General features: G+C 39.2%; 1 protein-coding gene across 1 annotated transcript in view; it reads right to left on the bottom strand.

Moving 5' to 3' along the window:
• GSTO1 (glutathione S-transferase omega 1) overlaps positions 1-17,204 on the bottom strand; it is a 561,581-nt gene that overhangs the window by 405,487 nt on the left and 138,890 nt on the right. Inside the window, exon 2 of the mRNA XM_044055949.1 lies at positions 3,426-3,534. Within this exon, the coding sequence (XP_043911884.1) occupies positions 3,426-3,534 (109 nt within the window). The remainder of the gene's footprint in view (positions 1-3,425; positions 3,535-17,204) is intronic.

A 17,204-nucleotide genomic window follows, 5' to 3' on the forward strand; every position in this document is an offset into this window, starting at 1 on the left:
TCCTGGAGCAGAAAAGGTCTCCCTCATATTCAAACAGTATCAGTATGACACTCAGATGTAAATGGGAGAACAACCCTCACTATCTTATGCTCCATTTGGTCATCAATATGTGTACCTGGAAGATATCGTTGGCATGGTGAAGTCAGACTTTCCACAGAAAAAAATGTCTCCCTACTGAAATGTAGGCACTCAAAATGCAGAGTGTCAAAAAGCCTAAGAAAAAAAAAAAAAAAACAAAAACACAGGAAAAGAGCGAATCACAAAAGTTGCTCTTCTCCTTAAAACTTCTTGCAGGGGCAAGCCCCCCTGGACCCCACATGTGAGGGGCAGGTCCCCCACACCCCCTGAACTTATATATATATCTATATATATCAACCCCAAGATTGCCAGTGGAATATTACGAGAAATGGCATTTCTGACTTAGTATATGTAAGTCCATTCTTTCGGCCATTCAATCTCCCTGTTATGGGACTCACTCTAGCATATCCCAACATTTTAAATGGTCACCAAAAAAAAAAAACTATCCAATAATCTATATGTGCCTGAAGCAAAAGCCCTTTAGAGTGCAGACAGCTCTGTTTACCTGAGCTGCTTACCCAGGACCAAAGGTGGGGACACTAGTCTCAGCCAGGGCCATTTTCTCTCTAGCTTACTTTCAAAGGATGAGGGAGAACTGTGTGTAATAGCAGGGGTAATAAGCTGAATGAGAGCCATTGCTGCAACAATGACCCTGTTATGCCAGCATCTGCAAATATGGCGCATATGACTCCATTATATTCATTCATAAGAATCACTGCTGCAGTATAATTCCTTATACATTGGAAAAGTACAAAAGTGGTTTTGATACCCAAGGGGTGGTATATGATCCCAGAGTAGTAAGGGGGTAGTAACATCTTTGTAGAACCATAGCAGCAAAGCCTGTACTGGTTCTGAATTGCATTTCCAGTCAGTAGTATCTAAATATTGTGAATGGAGGCCCAATTTACTACCTTCCTGGTACTATGAAGAGATGTATTTCTATGAAAAAAGCCAAAGTGGCAGGTGTCTTACTAGAATGAGCTTTTACCTTGCCTGCTAGTACTTCATGATGGTCATAGCAAAAAAATGAGAAGTCACATGAGAAGCCATTTAGAAAGGGATTGTTTGGATGAAGATCTGACTTGCTTGCTTGGTATAAAGTGACGAAGCAGTTGATCAGTTTGCTTGAAATGTTGGTCCTGTTAATATAATCTCTCAACTGCATGTCCACAACAAGCATATCTAAGATTCTTTACCCTGTATTTGGGGTATGACCAGAAAATGGCTAGCTGAATAATTTGATTCGTAGTCCGTTCTATGATTACATTTAGTTTGGTTTGAATAATGGCTACCCTGTCACTATACAGTGTAAGGCTCTTTAAACAAATGCTTGCAGATCAGGAATTCTGGCAGATGTGATGGCTACTACAAAAAGGATTTCCAAATAAAGAATTTTCAATGCTGATGTGCATACTGACTCTAAAGGAGACAGATTAAGCTTTTCATTACAAAAATTAATGTCCCAGGGATGGGAGATGGGTATCTCAAGAGGCCTAAAATGAAGGACTCTTTTGAGAAAACCCTGAAAGCTGAATGGGAAGAGACTGGAAGATGTGCAATAAGGCAGGCTGCAAAGGGTTGACAAGTATGCCTTAACAGCGGCATGTTTAACAGAGACATAAGCTTAGCTGAAAGGCACAGAAGCAGCTATTGCTATATTGTCTACTTTATTTATACAGAAGCTAAGCCTTGATGTTGTTGGGCTTTGTGGCCTCTTGAATGAGTACCACCTCTGAAGGAGAAATGATGGCACTGAGGTAACATTATTCAAGCAACCAGCTTGAGGCTCTTAAACTCTGAGTGAACCAGGTCTCCTTCCTGATAAAGGATAAAAAACATTCTTGTCCAGCTACTATTCACTTAGGCTTGTGAGGGATCTGATCAGGTGGTCTTCTAGTGAGTTCTGGTAAAACGGAATGTAAGCAGCTTGAAGATGAAATCCATGCATTGAGGACATTTCCCATGCTATCGCTGCCATCCTGCAAAGCAATTAAAAGTGTTGCTCCCTTTCCTTGCTTGATGATGCACTGCATGACTGATGTACTGTTTGATATTAAACTTAGGATGCCTTATTGCATGAGGGATCTGAAATTGCATAATGTGGAGACTACGACCATTATGGTTTACACCTATTTATTTTTTATTCTATTTATTTCTCACATTACCTGCCAATCAGTTATCCTACAACAAACTGATCTATTTGTTTCTCTGTGGAGTGAGAGCTGCTCTGCCCACTCATTGCCCTGCAGGGTGAGAAACACCCACAGGAAACTTTGATCCAGGCAGCCATCAGGTGTGACTTTTGCGGGTCCTAACTCCTGATCCCTGCCACAGCCAACAGACATTACCAGCAATACCAGTCTCCATATGGGTACACTACTGTGCATGTCAACAGACATTACTAGCAATACCAGTCTCCATACAGGTACACTACTGTGCATGTTATGCTATATATATGCTGTTTAGTAGGGGCTTCTCCTGCCACTGCCTGAATGCTGCTGGCAATGCATCTTTGTACTGACCTATACTACACCTTGCTAGGTATCTGTACAGCATCTGTGATCAAGCAAAGCAAAATGCTATGAAACCACAACGTTGAGTTCTTGGCTGGCCTTTAATTTTTGTGGTCACCAAAGGTTTTCCTGTAGGTTGCTGGGATAAGTGTGACTACTTGTTTGGCAATTAGCTATGTTGTTCTGTGCTTAGAATACTTTTTTTTTTTAATTTTGCATATTACAGCAGAACTATAGTAATAGCTGAAAGTTACTGTGAAAAGCTCTGTGAATAATTCCCAGATTTCATCTCATGAAACTGGTATTTAATTTTTTAACAGAAAATCAGTGTCCCTGCCTATAAGGGGTTTTAAAAAAGTACAGAAAGATAAATTGTTTGAAAATGTCCCATTTAAACTATAATAAATGAGAGAACATTTTCTCAACTGGAAGTTCTCTATACAAGAATTATATATAAAAGTTATGACTCAGATTAGAAGAACTACAACCGAAACCACAATGCAACTAGAATCATGGTGAGACAGCAATTTGCTTATTTACTAAATTTCAGTGACAAGACATAAGGACAGACATTCTTTCATAATAACTGAGACATAAGGACAGACATTCTTTCATAAAAAGTGAAATACCCATAGAATAACCTTCTTGCAGTAACTGTGGCAAGGGGCTAGTGCAATTAATTTATACGGATTCCTACGACTATGAACGTACCTACAAAATGTATACCTTAAACAAATAGCTACCAACAATACAAAAAAAGAAAAAGTATTGACATAGAACCCCAAACACTGAATATACCGAGTAATAAGGACCATAACAGACATTGAGACTTACTTGATTCCTTTAGCTTCCAGAACCAGCCTTGTGCGCTGTGCAAATGGGCAGAACCTCATACTGTAGAGACGTATGACCCCTTCTGGCACAGGGCCTGGAGCAGCACTCCCTAAAGAGATTAAATAAAAACCCAAATATTACTTCACTCAGTCAAGTCTATAGAAGTACTTAAATAAAGATCCAAACATTATCTCAATCATTCAAGCCCAAAATTAGCAATGACCTCATTCTTTCTTTAGTACTATTTTTGCTTGCCAATTCAAAAATATGGTTTGAACTTTTAACCTTTAAACCTGCATTATGCATATAAAGTTTGAAACTACTGCTTCAAACCCCATATAAAAGGCTTGCATGAATGACATCAGATTTTAAATAATTACAGTTTCATTTAGATTTGCAAGAAACTTAAATGACTGATACTTTGTCAAGTTATGAGATGTAGGACTAACCCAACAAAGCTGTTTTTTCAAGAACGGGTGTAAAATATTCTTTGGCTCTGCTCGACAGGGGCACAGGAAAGTAATGTTCTTGGGTGGCGAAAGCCAGGGTACATTTTTTGGCTAGGCTTGTATGGGCCCTAGGGCCGATAGCCTAGTACCTACCTATGAACCTATGAATACCCTATCTGCCTTTTCCATATTCTTATCTGTCATTTACCTCCATTCATGGATACCTTATTAAACAAGAAAGCAAATCACAGCACAGATTATGCTTAGATCTGAGCATAAGTAGGAACGAAGGACAAGGTAAAATAGGGAGTGTCTACCCCAGAGGAAGGGTCAAACAAACCCATATAAAGTACAGCCTCTCAAATATCCTAATGCAGTAACAGAATTATTAGTCTAATGCAACATATTTATGCATTTATAATATTTTAAAATGAAGAACTTCTTAAATTTAAAATATTCTTGCTTTACAGGCTTAAACATAATCAGTGGGTTTATCTTTACCTATATAAATGCACCCCTAATAACAGGTCAAGCTCTGAATTAATCCAAACTCCATGAGGAACATACGAACATTTCACAAACAGCTACTCTCAGGATCTCTTTAGCCTGCAGAGGGGCACTGTCCTGTACACCTTTCAAAAACTGCATAGTGAGACTTGTTACTGAACAACTGTGACTATCATATAATTCATCATAAAATACTAAATACAGGCAGTGACATACTCTGTAAACCACTTACTTATATTTATAATCTCATTTTTACAACAAAAACATTCCCGCTACCATTTACCATTAGCTAATTGTCTCACCTTCTTCTACCAATGACTTCAGGACTATTGCTAAAATGTGTCCTCTTGCAAAAATTCTAGAAAAAGTTGTATATATGCAGACACTTAATTATGTCAATAACTGACATTCTGAGAGATAAACACGGTTTTAGACCTAACAACATTACCGTAACAGCTCTATTCTCTTTAATGGCTCAGTCATATACAGGCGCAGACAATGGTATGATTACAAGTATATTTTTTGATCTGAAAAAAGGCTTTGATGCAGCAGGCAACCCTCTAAAGTTCAGAAAAAATGTAGACAATGTATCTTGTCTGATGATTATCAGAATGGATTGAGCAATACCTCTCTGACAGAACATTTATAGCAGTAAGTCACAACAGTACAACTGAAGCAGTAGATATTACAAAAGGTATTCTGGGTTCTGTAATTGATTCTCTGCTCTGTTCTTTATAAACAATAATGCTATGGAATTTACCTAATCTTAACTATTTACTTTACACTAATGTCATAGTCATAACAAGGACTGAAAAAACTTATGAAACTCTGATGAAAATTTTACAAGACAAATTCACATCAGTTTAGAGCTGGTTAAATAAAAAGTTAATAGTTAATAACATAAAGTGTGAAGTAATGACACCTGGTACTCCGCAAAGACTATAAAGGACTACAAAATGCTAATACTTGCTATCTACCCTTGTGGTACCTTGTTACTACAAGTAAAAACAATAATGATATGCAGGAACTTTACGAAAAGAACACCCGCTTTTCACTGCCATGATGATCTCCAAGTAGATACAGTCATAAAATAACAAGTAAAACAGTTTAGAAATGATCCGACTGCTATCCCCATTAACAGGAAGTGCGACTGCGTGTGGTCTGCTTCTAACTGCTCTTCTCTTCCCATTAAACACTTACACTCTGCAGATCACTGAAAACAAAGTTTTAACATTCATCAACCTCCCTCTCCCCAGCAACAAGCATCATTGCTATACAATTCAAACAAACAAATGGTTGCCAATTACAGCCAGTGCCACATTTTGTTAAACGGTGATGTTTAACCTTTTATATGACAGACACAACTCATCTTTATAGAACAAATGTATGTCAAATTCCAGTTCTTATTCTTCTTTGAGAGATGATTTAGGAACCCAACCACTGGGGATCCCCCCCACACACATGCGTTCATTAATAATTCATAGAAAGCATTTTCCAAAATAGCCATGCTTCCTAAAACAACTTACCTTGGGTAATCAGACAATGTATCAACATTATCACTTTTGGGAAAATCCACAAAGTACCATTAATTAAAGACAATAAATGTAAATTTTCAAAGACACTGGTTAGCATGTATATTTTTACCCATATCTTAAATACTCAAGCATCATTCAACATTGAACCTGATGTTTCCTAATGTTTACCTCAATAAATAATATATATATATATATCACTCCATCATGCTAGTCATGCTTTTATTCTACTAGTTCCCCTCTCTTTTTAGCTTCTTCATTTTTCATTTGTAATTTCTATTTGCCAACAGATCTACCCACATTAATTGTCTCAGTTCCTTACTCTCTTGCCATCTATAATATCGTTTCTGTGCTGCCTATTATATACTTCTGCAGTTCACTTTTTCACATTTCCCAAGTATGTCTTTTTATTTTGATTTTTAACGTGATTATAGCCTGACTGCACCTTGTGTTGTCTTCCCTTATAGTATAATATAATGTACTATTCTGCTTCATTCATTTTATTTTAATTATTGTACCGTATCTGTTTTATGTTACTTTAATTTTCATTTGCGAATGCCATGTTACCTTACTCAAAGCTGGAAACAGTCCTAGGATCAGGCCACCTACTTGGTATAAACAAAAATTAATTAATAATAAATAAGTTCCATGAGTCACAGCTGTGTCTGCAGAATTCTTATTAAAAGACAGAACCCTGTGTATTCTGAAAACATATGTAGTACATGGAGCATTGATCATGATTAAATTCTAGTACTGGGAAAAAGACAAACAAGTTAAGCACTTTCGTAGAGCACGACCTGATCTTAATTGTTAAACACTTCCCTAAGTGCTGTTAAGGTCTCATGCTAGGCAGTAAGACCTGCCAGAATGGCCAGCAAACATCAACATAATTTAAAACAGTTTTGTCTGTTGTCTATGCCAGTAATCTCTCTCTGACTTTCGTTCCCTGAGGTAAGCTGTTTTAAGCTGCCTTGACCGTGCTCGCTAAGTGCTTTACAGCTTTGAAGGCCAGCAAAGCATTTTGCACTTCTTTTCTTTGGTTCTTTAACTAGCACCAGATGGAACAGATAAAGATCCATGTACTACAAAGAATTATGATCGTGTCTTTCCAATCATAACTCTCGTTATGTGTTCTCATCATGGATGGTAAGATTCATCTCTCAAGTTTCACTTCACTCCACTGTCAAGGTTAATTTTCTGGCATCCATGTCTCAAACATGTAATAAATTGGTTACGATTGGAGACCTAATTATCATCCTGTATATCTGCAGAAACTTAACCAGATTTTCTCAGCTCTGTTCTAATTCCACAAGTAAGCTGCATGGCCTTCTAGAACCACAGACATGCTACTAGGCCTAGGGCAACTGAGCAAAAGCATTCCAAGTTAACTTTGAGACAACCACACCAAAAGTCAAACAATTTACAGAGCACTCCATAAACAACACGGGCAACAAAACATAAATATCTAAAGATGAAGACAATGCAGTTTGTTTATTCATTCATTCATTCATTCATTCAATTTTTGTGCTTGTTTTCTGTTAAGAAAAGCTGTGCCCCAGTCCACTCCTATTTACTATAATCAAATCTGCAGGCACTGTAAATTAGGGAAAGAGGCATTTCTCCAGTAGAGTGAACACTCAAGAAAAATAAAAGCACAGCACACTTTATATGGTTAAGCAATACGAATGAGCTTCAAAACAAAAAGAGACAAGAGAGACCTAGTTACTAAAATAGACAATAAAAACTGCAAACCTCACATGAAAATACCACGACTACTTACAACTGATACAATTACAGTGGTTATAGCGACTGCGGTGATACAGCTTATCAACTTTCCATTTGTCTGCAATCCAGGCAACTTACTGAATGTTATGAAAGCTAAAGGTATATTTTTTGACACTCAGCAAAGTCTTAAAAAAACACCCACTTTGGCTGTTTCTCTTCTGTACAACACTCTAATAATCCAACAAGTGAGAAAGTATTTACCTTCAGATAACCCCAGATTATTCTGTAGGACAATACACAAAAATATCATAAAAGTAAAAATTAACTCAGCCCTTTACAACTGTTGCAAAATATTCAAGTTTCTCACTCCTGAAGACAGAAGCCACTACAGGAAAGAATACTTTTCCAGTCCTATGTAGGATAATGGTCCCCTCCTTCAGAGAAAAGTCCCTCTGAACTGCAAAACTTCCAACAGGATCTGTCAGCTTATTTTCCTCTTGCTGAATGAACATCACTTTTAACTCTAAAGCGTGCGAACCAGCTACCAGTAAAATAACATTCTCCTACTAAAACTCATAAGGCATTCAAGCATGACCAGTTACCAATACTCATACAATCAGATTGTTAGTAAAAATCTCACAATATCAGCTGTGTTCCTATATGTATAATCTATTTTCATTTGGATATGTTTACCAACCCACAGCACTTGCCTCAATAGACCACTTTCAGTCTCAGCCTGCATGCATAAAGCACATAAAATGCAAAATACAAGTAAAACAACAGTACAATGAAACAAAGTATGATCACTAAAATTACAGAAATGTAACAGAATGGTAAATCAGCAAGTAAATGTATAAATTCCAATATATATTACTACATTAACTTGATGTGATTTTTACATATACAATACCTATACTCTCATATCAGTTGAAACCAGCACTCCAAATCACAGCCGAAATCCAGGCTGACTGGCTAAAGCATAATCACCATCACTTCAGAAATGATTTACTAGGCTCCAGGACAGACGGACTGGTGCTTTTGTTAAGAAAGAAATCACTACATGTTAGCATTCACTTACATTTGTTTGCTTGCAAATATATATAATATTTGTTTTTTTCTCTCTCTTTCTCCATCTTTGATCTTCCTAATGGGTTGAATCTTGCACATTATAAAATATTGTCAAAGTACACATACTTAAGTGTTTTTCTCTCATACTTGACATATTCAGTAAGGTTCTTAGTCACTGTGTTGTTTAAAATTAAAACACAGATTCCTGAATAATGCAACTATGTAACTCAGTGTTAACTGAAAATAGCTCACCTCTTGTCAGTGCCTATGCTTAAATGAAATACTAATTATGAAATTCTCTTTGTGACTGAGCATTATCCCATGTTTTGACAGAAAAATGTCCAGTTTCTTCTGTTCTCCTATGTTTGTAACTCTGCTCTTTACCTGGGTTGCTGTTGTTGAAAATGATCACTAGACTACCCCACCTACCTGGTTAACAAATAAAAATAGATAAATGCTGCAACTACCAATGCCTAACTCAAATTTGCTTTAAGATTAAAACTGGAAAGCATACACAGCTCTTCACAGCAATAGTTTGTATATTACAACCAGAAGGAATCTTAAACAAAAACATCCCATATTTGCATAGAAAGAAATAAAAAATAAATAAATCCATCCATCCATCCTCAACCCCTTTTTCCCATTTTGCACATGAGGTTGGGGTGTCACTTTCAACAGTGACAATCATCTTGAACCAAGGTTTACACCACCATGAAAATAAATAAATATATAAAAACTTGTATTTGTGGGCATTTTAACTTCATCTAGATCTGTGAACATCAGCCCCATTTAATTTTAATTTTAAACTCACTGACTTTGGTGTGTATCAAATGGATAATGAATAAACCAGCTATAACTTCTTCACTGACAATCACTCCATCCTGGACAGAACTGTCACTTGACAGGACAGTCCTTAAAGTCTGTTAAACCTAACACTGCCATAATTACCAGCATACTTACCTCTCCATTAAGCGTGCTCTTAGAAAAGTTAACTAATATTACTTGATGCCAAGTTTCTGAAACCCAAAAGGTGAATGTGGTACATGTTCTTTAGAACAGGTCACTCAATGGTATACAATATGGCATCTTCCCAACCACCACTAGGGGACTCACAGGCACTAGGTGAAAAGTAGCTTATCTGGGGTTTCAAATCCAGCCTTAGAGAAAAAGGACAAGGTTTGGAAAACCTAAAATACTTGATAAAATAAGAAATCCATGCACACTTTGTAGAAAGGAAGATGGACTGTTGCATTTTGGTAAGAGGGTTCCTATGTGATGACTAGGCAACACATTCTTTAGGCATTCAAAAATTATGGCAAAAAAAAAAATCAAATCCATCTCATGAAAAAAATCCCCAAATCTGCCATTCATTTTACTGCATGCCAATAGCCAACATAGCAGGGCTTAAGTACTAACCTCCTAAAGTAATTCCTATTTCCTACAACAGATGAGAGACAACACCTTACAAATGATACCACTATCAGACTTGTCCACATCTTAGAACTTTTTCTTTCAAGCTGTTAGGACTGGCCAGGTTAAAAAAAGCCTTTCTCAAGTAACTAGAAATGGCCTAAAATAAGCAGCATTACTGTGTCACTCTCAGAAAAGTGCATTTATTTTCAAATAATTTAACCCATAACTTGCTCTGCAATACCAACCAAACTAACCACAGACAGACAACAGTATTGAATAAGATACCAAATAAATAGTACAGTGGACTTGAACAGATCACACTATGATCCCTCTAAAGGGTAAAAAGGTCTACTGTCAGTGGGTCCTCACTCTGATCCAAGGTAAACCTTATAGCAATCTTAAAAGTACAACAAACATAAATGATTACAAAACAATCTAACTGAAAATTTAATTTCCATCTTCTTGTAAATGTGAACCCATCATTATCTCATATGAGTCTGCAACTATACAACTTCTCATACAAATTTACTGATATACACTAAAAAAATGAATTGACAGTCAAAGAATAAGTAAAAACCTAATGAATAAACTTTAACATTTCGATACCTCAGCAGGAATCTATCAGCAAAGATATCAATGCTTAAATCTGTGTTACCAACCTCTTATTTCAATAATAATGAATAGTACTGTAAACTTCTGCCAAGCACTCAGCTAAGCATATCAGTCCTAATGCAGCCCTCATAGGTTCATAGGTAGGTACTAGGCTATCGGCCCAAGGGCTACAGCAAGCCTAGCCAACAGTGTATTGGCTTTCGCCACCCATGTAATTTTTAAATTCCTGCCCCTTTATCGAGCAGTGCCCCAGACATAATCCCAGGGGTGAATTTCCTATCACCCGTCCACTTATCCGGGGTTTTCTTGAATAGTGCTAATGATGAGCTCTGCTTGATGTGGATGGGAATTTTGTTCCAGAGCATGTGAAGTCTCTGGGACAAGAATCTATCCCTCCAGCATGTCCTATTTATTGTTGTGGTGAGGTTTAGGTCCCTAGAGCGTGTAGTTTAGGGAGATTGGGATTTCTTGAAGTGGAGCATGCCCAACAATTCCAGGTTTGACATAGCTTTGTATGTCAGACAGAGGTCTCCTCGGGGTAAGCGGTATGCGACCGAGTAGAGTTGGAGTTTCTTGAGCTGATCGGCATAGGGCAATTGTTTGAGCCCAGCAATCCTCTTGGTGAGGTACATTTGGGGCCTTTCAAGTTGTTGTAGGTGTCTTGTGAGGTACATCCCAAATGGGGAATTGTATTCAATGAGGGGTCTGATAAGTGATGAGTAGATGGGAATGATGACGTCCTTATTTCTAGATGTGAACCCTTTTGTGATTAAGTGGGCCACGTAGAAAGATTTTCTGACCACTGTGGTAATGTAGTTATCAAAAGAGAGGTTACTATGCACTTGGGTCCCAAGGTCTCTTATCACACTTTCTGTGTTAAGTGAACTTCCCCCTATTTGGTAATACGCGGGTATCATGTTTTTACCAAAGGGGATAACAATGCACTTTTTGGCATTTAGTTTGAGGCCATGATTTTGACACCAGGTGTCTGTCTCGATGAGGCCCTTTTGCAGGATGTCAACGTCGGCAGGGGAATCGATAATGGCACCCAGTTTGCAGTAATCTGTGAACTTGGTTAGCCCTAGACCCTTGGTGTTTGCTTGCACTTCAGAGAAGTATATAGCGAACAGAAGGGGTCCCAAGACCGAATCCTGGGGTACTCCACTTGTCACTGGTTTGGAGTCGGATCTGGAGTCTGCAACTTTTACCATGTGGGTTCTGTCCATCAGCCAGTTGGCCACCCATCTCGTGACGTAAGGGTTTATGTTTAGGTTGATGAGTTTATCTATGATTCCTGTATGAGGGATAGTGTCAAAGGCTTTAGCGAGGTCCAGCTAAGCTGTGTGGACCACCTTGCCCTCGTCTATGACCTTAGCAACTGTCTCAAAGAAGTCTACCAGGTTTAGGAGACATGACCTACCTTTTATAAATCCGAATTGGGTAGAATCCAGAGTTTGGAGGTTACCAATGTTTTTGTTTATGAGTTCCATAACACTCCATGGTCTTGCAGACCAGGCTTGTCAGACTAATAGGTCTATAGTTCCTGGGGTCTGTGGTGGTTCCTCCTTTGTGGAGTGGGATGACTGTTGCTGTGCACCATTCTGTGGGCACATAGCCTGTGGTGAGGCTGTGACTGAACATGGATTTTAGGTGGGGGGGGGGGCTAGTTCATTTTGGAGTTTGTGTAAGACGCAGCCTGGGATGTTGTCCGGTCCCATGGATGCTGTGTTTTTGGCTTTAGAGATTGCCAATTTTACCTGTGTATTTGTGATTGCTGGGGCTCTACAACCATCTGGTATAGTTATAAGCCCTTTGGGGAGTGAGGGGGGAGTAAAGTTTGCACTGAACCTATTTGCCAATATGTTGGCAATATCAGTTGGCTCTGTATATTTTGTGCCGATTTGTTGTAGCTCGGTGCAGATCTGGGTGCTGCCATGGAGATTCTTGACATAGCTAAGGAATGCCTTTTGGTTGTCTTTGGAATCTGTGGCAATTTTTCTTTCAAAATTAGCTTTGGAGGATTTTAGGAGAGATCTTAGTTTCTTACTGAGGCCAGTCTGTGAGTTCCTCCATACCTGGGTTTTTACTCTCTTTTGCAACAGTTTTTTCCTTCTGTTGTAGAGTTTGTTAATGGCAGGGGACCACCAGATCGGCTTCCTTTTTTTGGAGGATAGCGTCTTGGTTTTATTGGGGATAGCACGATCCATGCACTCATGCAGGTGCTTGTAGAGTGCATTTGTGTAGGATTCAGCAGTCGTGACTGTAATAACTGTGTTATCCATCTGCAGCTGCGTCGCAAAGTTAGTCACCTCAGTTTTGAGTAGCATGAAGTTCGCTTTGGAAAAAAAATTTATGATGGTTTCCTTGTGTGGGGGGCGGGGGGGTTGGGATGTGAATATCTAGGATGATTAGTTTATGGTCTGATCTAACAAGCGAGGAGTTGATCTCGGGCGATGAGCATCAGCCACCCATGTTGGTAATGATCAGGTCCAGAATATTGTTGCCCCTGGTGGAGGTGTTGACCAGTTGATCCAGGGTGTTACAGTTTGTAAATTCCAACAATCGTTTAGCAAGGGGTTAGTACAAGAGTAGTTTTCCCAGTTTATGTTAGGGTACTTGAAATTGCCCATTATTATGGTATTTGGTTGGACCCTCATTTTTTCCAGTGTTCCCAGGAACGAGGAGTGAGCGTCCTGGGTCATGGTGGGGGATCTATAACAAGCCACAATTTGGAATGCATTTTTGCCCTGGGTTAGTTGCACTTGGATGATTTCAGAGGCATCGTGTTTTGCAACTAGCCTGGAGGTGTGGATGTCCTTGATGAATATGGACACACCTCCGCCCTTCGTGTTTCGGTCTGGGTTTTGTGACCGAAACTTGTGGTATGAATTATAGCCTGGTAGTGCTGGAGTGCTCTCGGGAGCCTTGAACCAGGTCTCAGTCACTGCACAGATATCGATGTTCTCCATTTTGAGGAGTGCCTCAAGTGAGTGCATTTTGAGGTTTAGACTCCTAGCATTGAGTAACATTGCCCTCAGTTTTTTGTTACCTGTAGTTCTTATGGTGGTGGGTTTGTTTTTTGAGCCTTGCCTAAAAAAGGCACTATAGGGGCGACAACAGCCTTGGCCAATATCCTGAATCTCAGGGGTGACAGGTGCAGGCCATCTCTGGCAAAGCATCGTGGCCTGTCAAGCATGTCATCCCAGGCAGACAGATACTGGATCCCCTTTGAATGAAACCAGAAGCTTAGCCAATTGTTGACGTTGATCATCTTATCCTTGTACTGTGGTATCATTTTTGGTGAAGGCAGGATGCTACTCAGGGCTAGGGTCAGACCTGCCTGGGCTACGAGATCGGAGACCTCTTCCATGTCTCTTTTCATGTAGTCCAGGGAGGTACTTCTCAGGTCATTTACACCAACATGGACTATGAGAGTCATATTTGTACTTGCCTTGTAGTGACCTGAGTGCATGTGTTATGTGGCAGATTCTGGTACCCGACAAGCAGCAGACAAGACAGTAACCTTCTCTTTGACCAGCCTGGTGAGTGGGACGTCGGTGTGCCTGACTATAGAGTCGCCTATCACTAGTGTGTTGGGTATGTTGTTTTACCTTATGGGTTGTGGTTGTGTGGCACATTGAGTTTGTGGGCTAGTGTTGTTTGGGGTGTGTTGGTGGGAGGAGGTTGCTTATGGAGGTCTATGCAGTTTTAAATTTTTAATCAGAGCCTCCGTATATGTCTTGGTGTTTTTATGTGTGGGTTTTGGAGGTCTTGGTTTAGTTGGTCTATGTGTAGTGAGTGGGGTGTTGCGAGTTGTTACCTTCTCCTCTTGACTGTCAGTTCCAGTCTTGGTTGGAGAGAGCTTTGCCTCTAGTTTGGCTGTATAAGTGCATCTCTCACAAGTGTTAGTGTTTGGTGGTAGGAGGAGAGGGTTGTCTGTGTACAATAGGCAGATGTAGCATTGCCTCAAGATGCCCAGGCTCATCAGGTAGGCTAGAGAGTACACCGGGAGCTGTCATCTCCTGCTGTAGCTGTAGCTTTATAGATCCATAAATATGAATCCGTTACAAATCCAATCATCGATCTGCACTTAATGTGCACCAACGTTTCCCAACTTTTTCAGAATGTATCCTCTCACTGCTGTACATCTTTAAAGATATCCTACTCTTGCACTTTATTTTCTAAGAATTAGCTCAATTTTATTTTCCAAGAAATAGCTCAACATTTGTAATGCAGTCACTCTCTCACTCTCCCTTTTCCTCTATGTTATACACATTAAAAACTTTTTTTCACTTCATATTCCTCTGGGGGTCATGGGGGCCAATCACGTGGCATTTTAACTGCTTTCCTCAGTAATACCTCTATCACAAGCTTTACAGAGGCACATTGCCAGAAATGTACACAGACCTCCCAAATGGAGGTTCAACACCTGCAAACAAACAGGAATACGATTCTTTCTATTGAAAGCACTACTGCTCTACACATGCCAGTAACCCTCCACTCCTACTTACAATTTCCTTATTTTGTCTCTCTAATTTTTGCTTACCTGTTAAGAACTACTCCAGATAGTGTCAGAACTACCAAAGATACTGTACAATTTCCAGTGCTGGCACGTCCCCAACTATGTACCATTCCCTAGATTTTTATTAAGCATATTACTTTCCAGGTCCACATACCAAATCTAAGCAGCCATACATTTTGGTCAGTCTTCCACTTTGGTCACATTCTGCATTGTTTTCCACCCAGTCCTGCACAGCCACCCTCCTTAAGACTGTCATGTTCTAAAATGCATATGTTTCCTTCTAGCTCATTTGAAGTAGCAGCTATGATGAAGTGAAGGAAATCTTTATTTCAGAACTGAACTCATTCTTCAAAATAAAACAGGTGCAATAAAGCTCTGTCTTGTTGTTAGCTTATATGCCTGCATGGCATCCTATGTTACTTTACAGTAACTTGGTTTTCAGAATCCATTTTTGTCAAGATAAGAGTGCTTTATCATACAGCAGACATATCCACATAGTTTGGCACTGTTTCAGTCTTGCAGACAGCTATTTATGATCTTCATTCTTTGCATTACATTCAATTATCTTGTACACCATTTATTCCATGGAAATTGGAACCACTAGGATTAATCTTGTATCCATTCTGAAACATAACAAATCTGTAGATCTTCTCAGCACTCTTTCTTGAACTGGTCTCTGGAAAACCCTGGTTCAAGAAAATGTTGATTTTTAACTAGGTAAGACCCACAAGGCACAAAAATAGTTTATTTTTGAGAAATAAAAATTAAATGCAGAGACATCAACAAAATACTCAAATGCCTACCATAATTCACAGAGGAAACATTCTTAACAACTGCTGAGTATGCAGTGCAGCCTGGAGCAAACATCAGGTCCGCAAAACGGTGCTTGTCAAAAACTCATAGCTTTAACACACTGTACTATACTGCACACTCACTGTCTAGTCTCTGTGGAATGGAAGTCAAAGTTGTAGACAGGTCAAATGGTACCTCGGACAGTCTCACAATCAGCACATCCCTCCCATCAGAGCTGCTTAAATTTATTTATTTATTTATTTACATTTGTTGACCGGGAAAGTCCGACTGGACGCAGGTCCGTTTTCAGCAGAGGCCTGGGGAGAAAAGCTCCATATTTAAATGTTACAGACATTATACAGTTTGAGAAACATAGCATTTAAAAAATTACAGAAATTATTACAGCTGTAGAGCATAATACAAGATTAAAACAGTGACAAATGTTGATACATAGTTATAGATGTAGAACTTAATTCATCAGTAGACAACTGAATCAATGTTGTTTGTGAGGTACGCAACAGACATTAATAATTGTTGCAATAAGAAGTTCTTATAGTATAGTAAGTAGCTAGGTTTATGGGCAACCAAGCTTGCTTTAATAAAGGTATTTAGTAGGGTGTAGAGAGAGGTAGTGGGCAGGTGGATTGGGTGATATTAGAGGGGGAGTTGCAAGGGCATATCCTGCAAGTTTTTAGGTGCGCTTTTAGTAGAGGCTTGAAGTGACTGAAAGATGATACTGAGGTAATTGAGAGTAGGAGGGAGTTCCATAATATGCTATAGCGCAAGAGAATAATGCTTCTCCAGCAGAGTTATTGGCTCTTGTGACCTGTAGGAGGTTTTTGTTGCTGGATCTTAGTGGTCTGCTGGTAAGGTAGGGTTGGAGTAGATTCTGGAGGGATGGGAATTTTAGTGGATGGTTTACTAGTTTGTGGGCGAGTGCAAGTTGGTACCATTGAAGGAGGTGAGGGAGCTGAATGACTTCCAACATAGCTTTCACTCCCAGTTGCCTAAGCGCCTTAGAACCTTACGGACTGATCACCTCACTTACAGTCCCAATTGTGTCCCTAATACCTTGTACTTAGTGCAGCTGCCCCCATTGTTTGGACATCCTTCAAAGATAATTTAAGGTCACTAGGTTGGCCTAACAGCAAGTGTGACT

The sequence above is a fragment of the Protopterus annectens genome, chromosome 14.part0 (genome assembly GCF_019279795.1).
Source record: "Protopterus annectens isolate FY-2018-M chromosome 14.part0, PAN1.0, whole genome shotgun sequence".
In the NCBI taxonomy this organism is placed as follows: Eukaryota; Metazoa; Chordata; order Ceratodontiformes; family Protopteridae; genus Protopterus; species Protopterus annectens.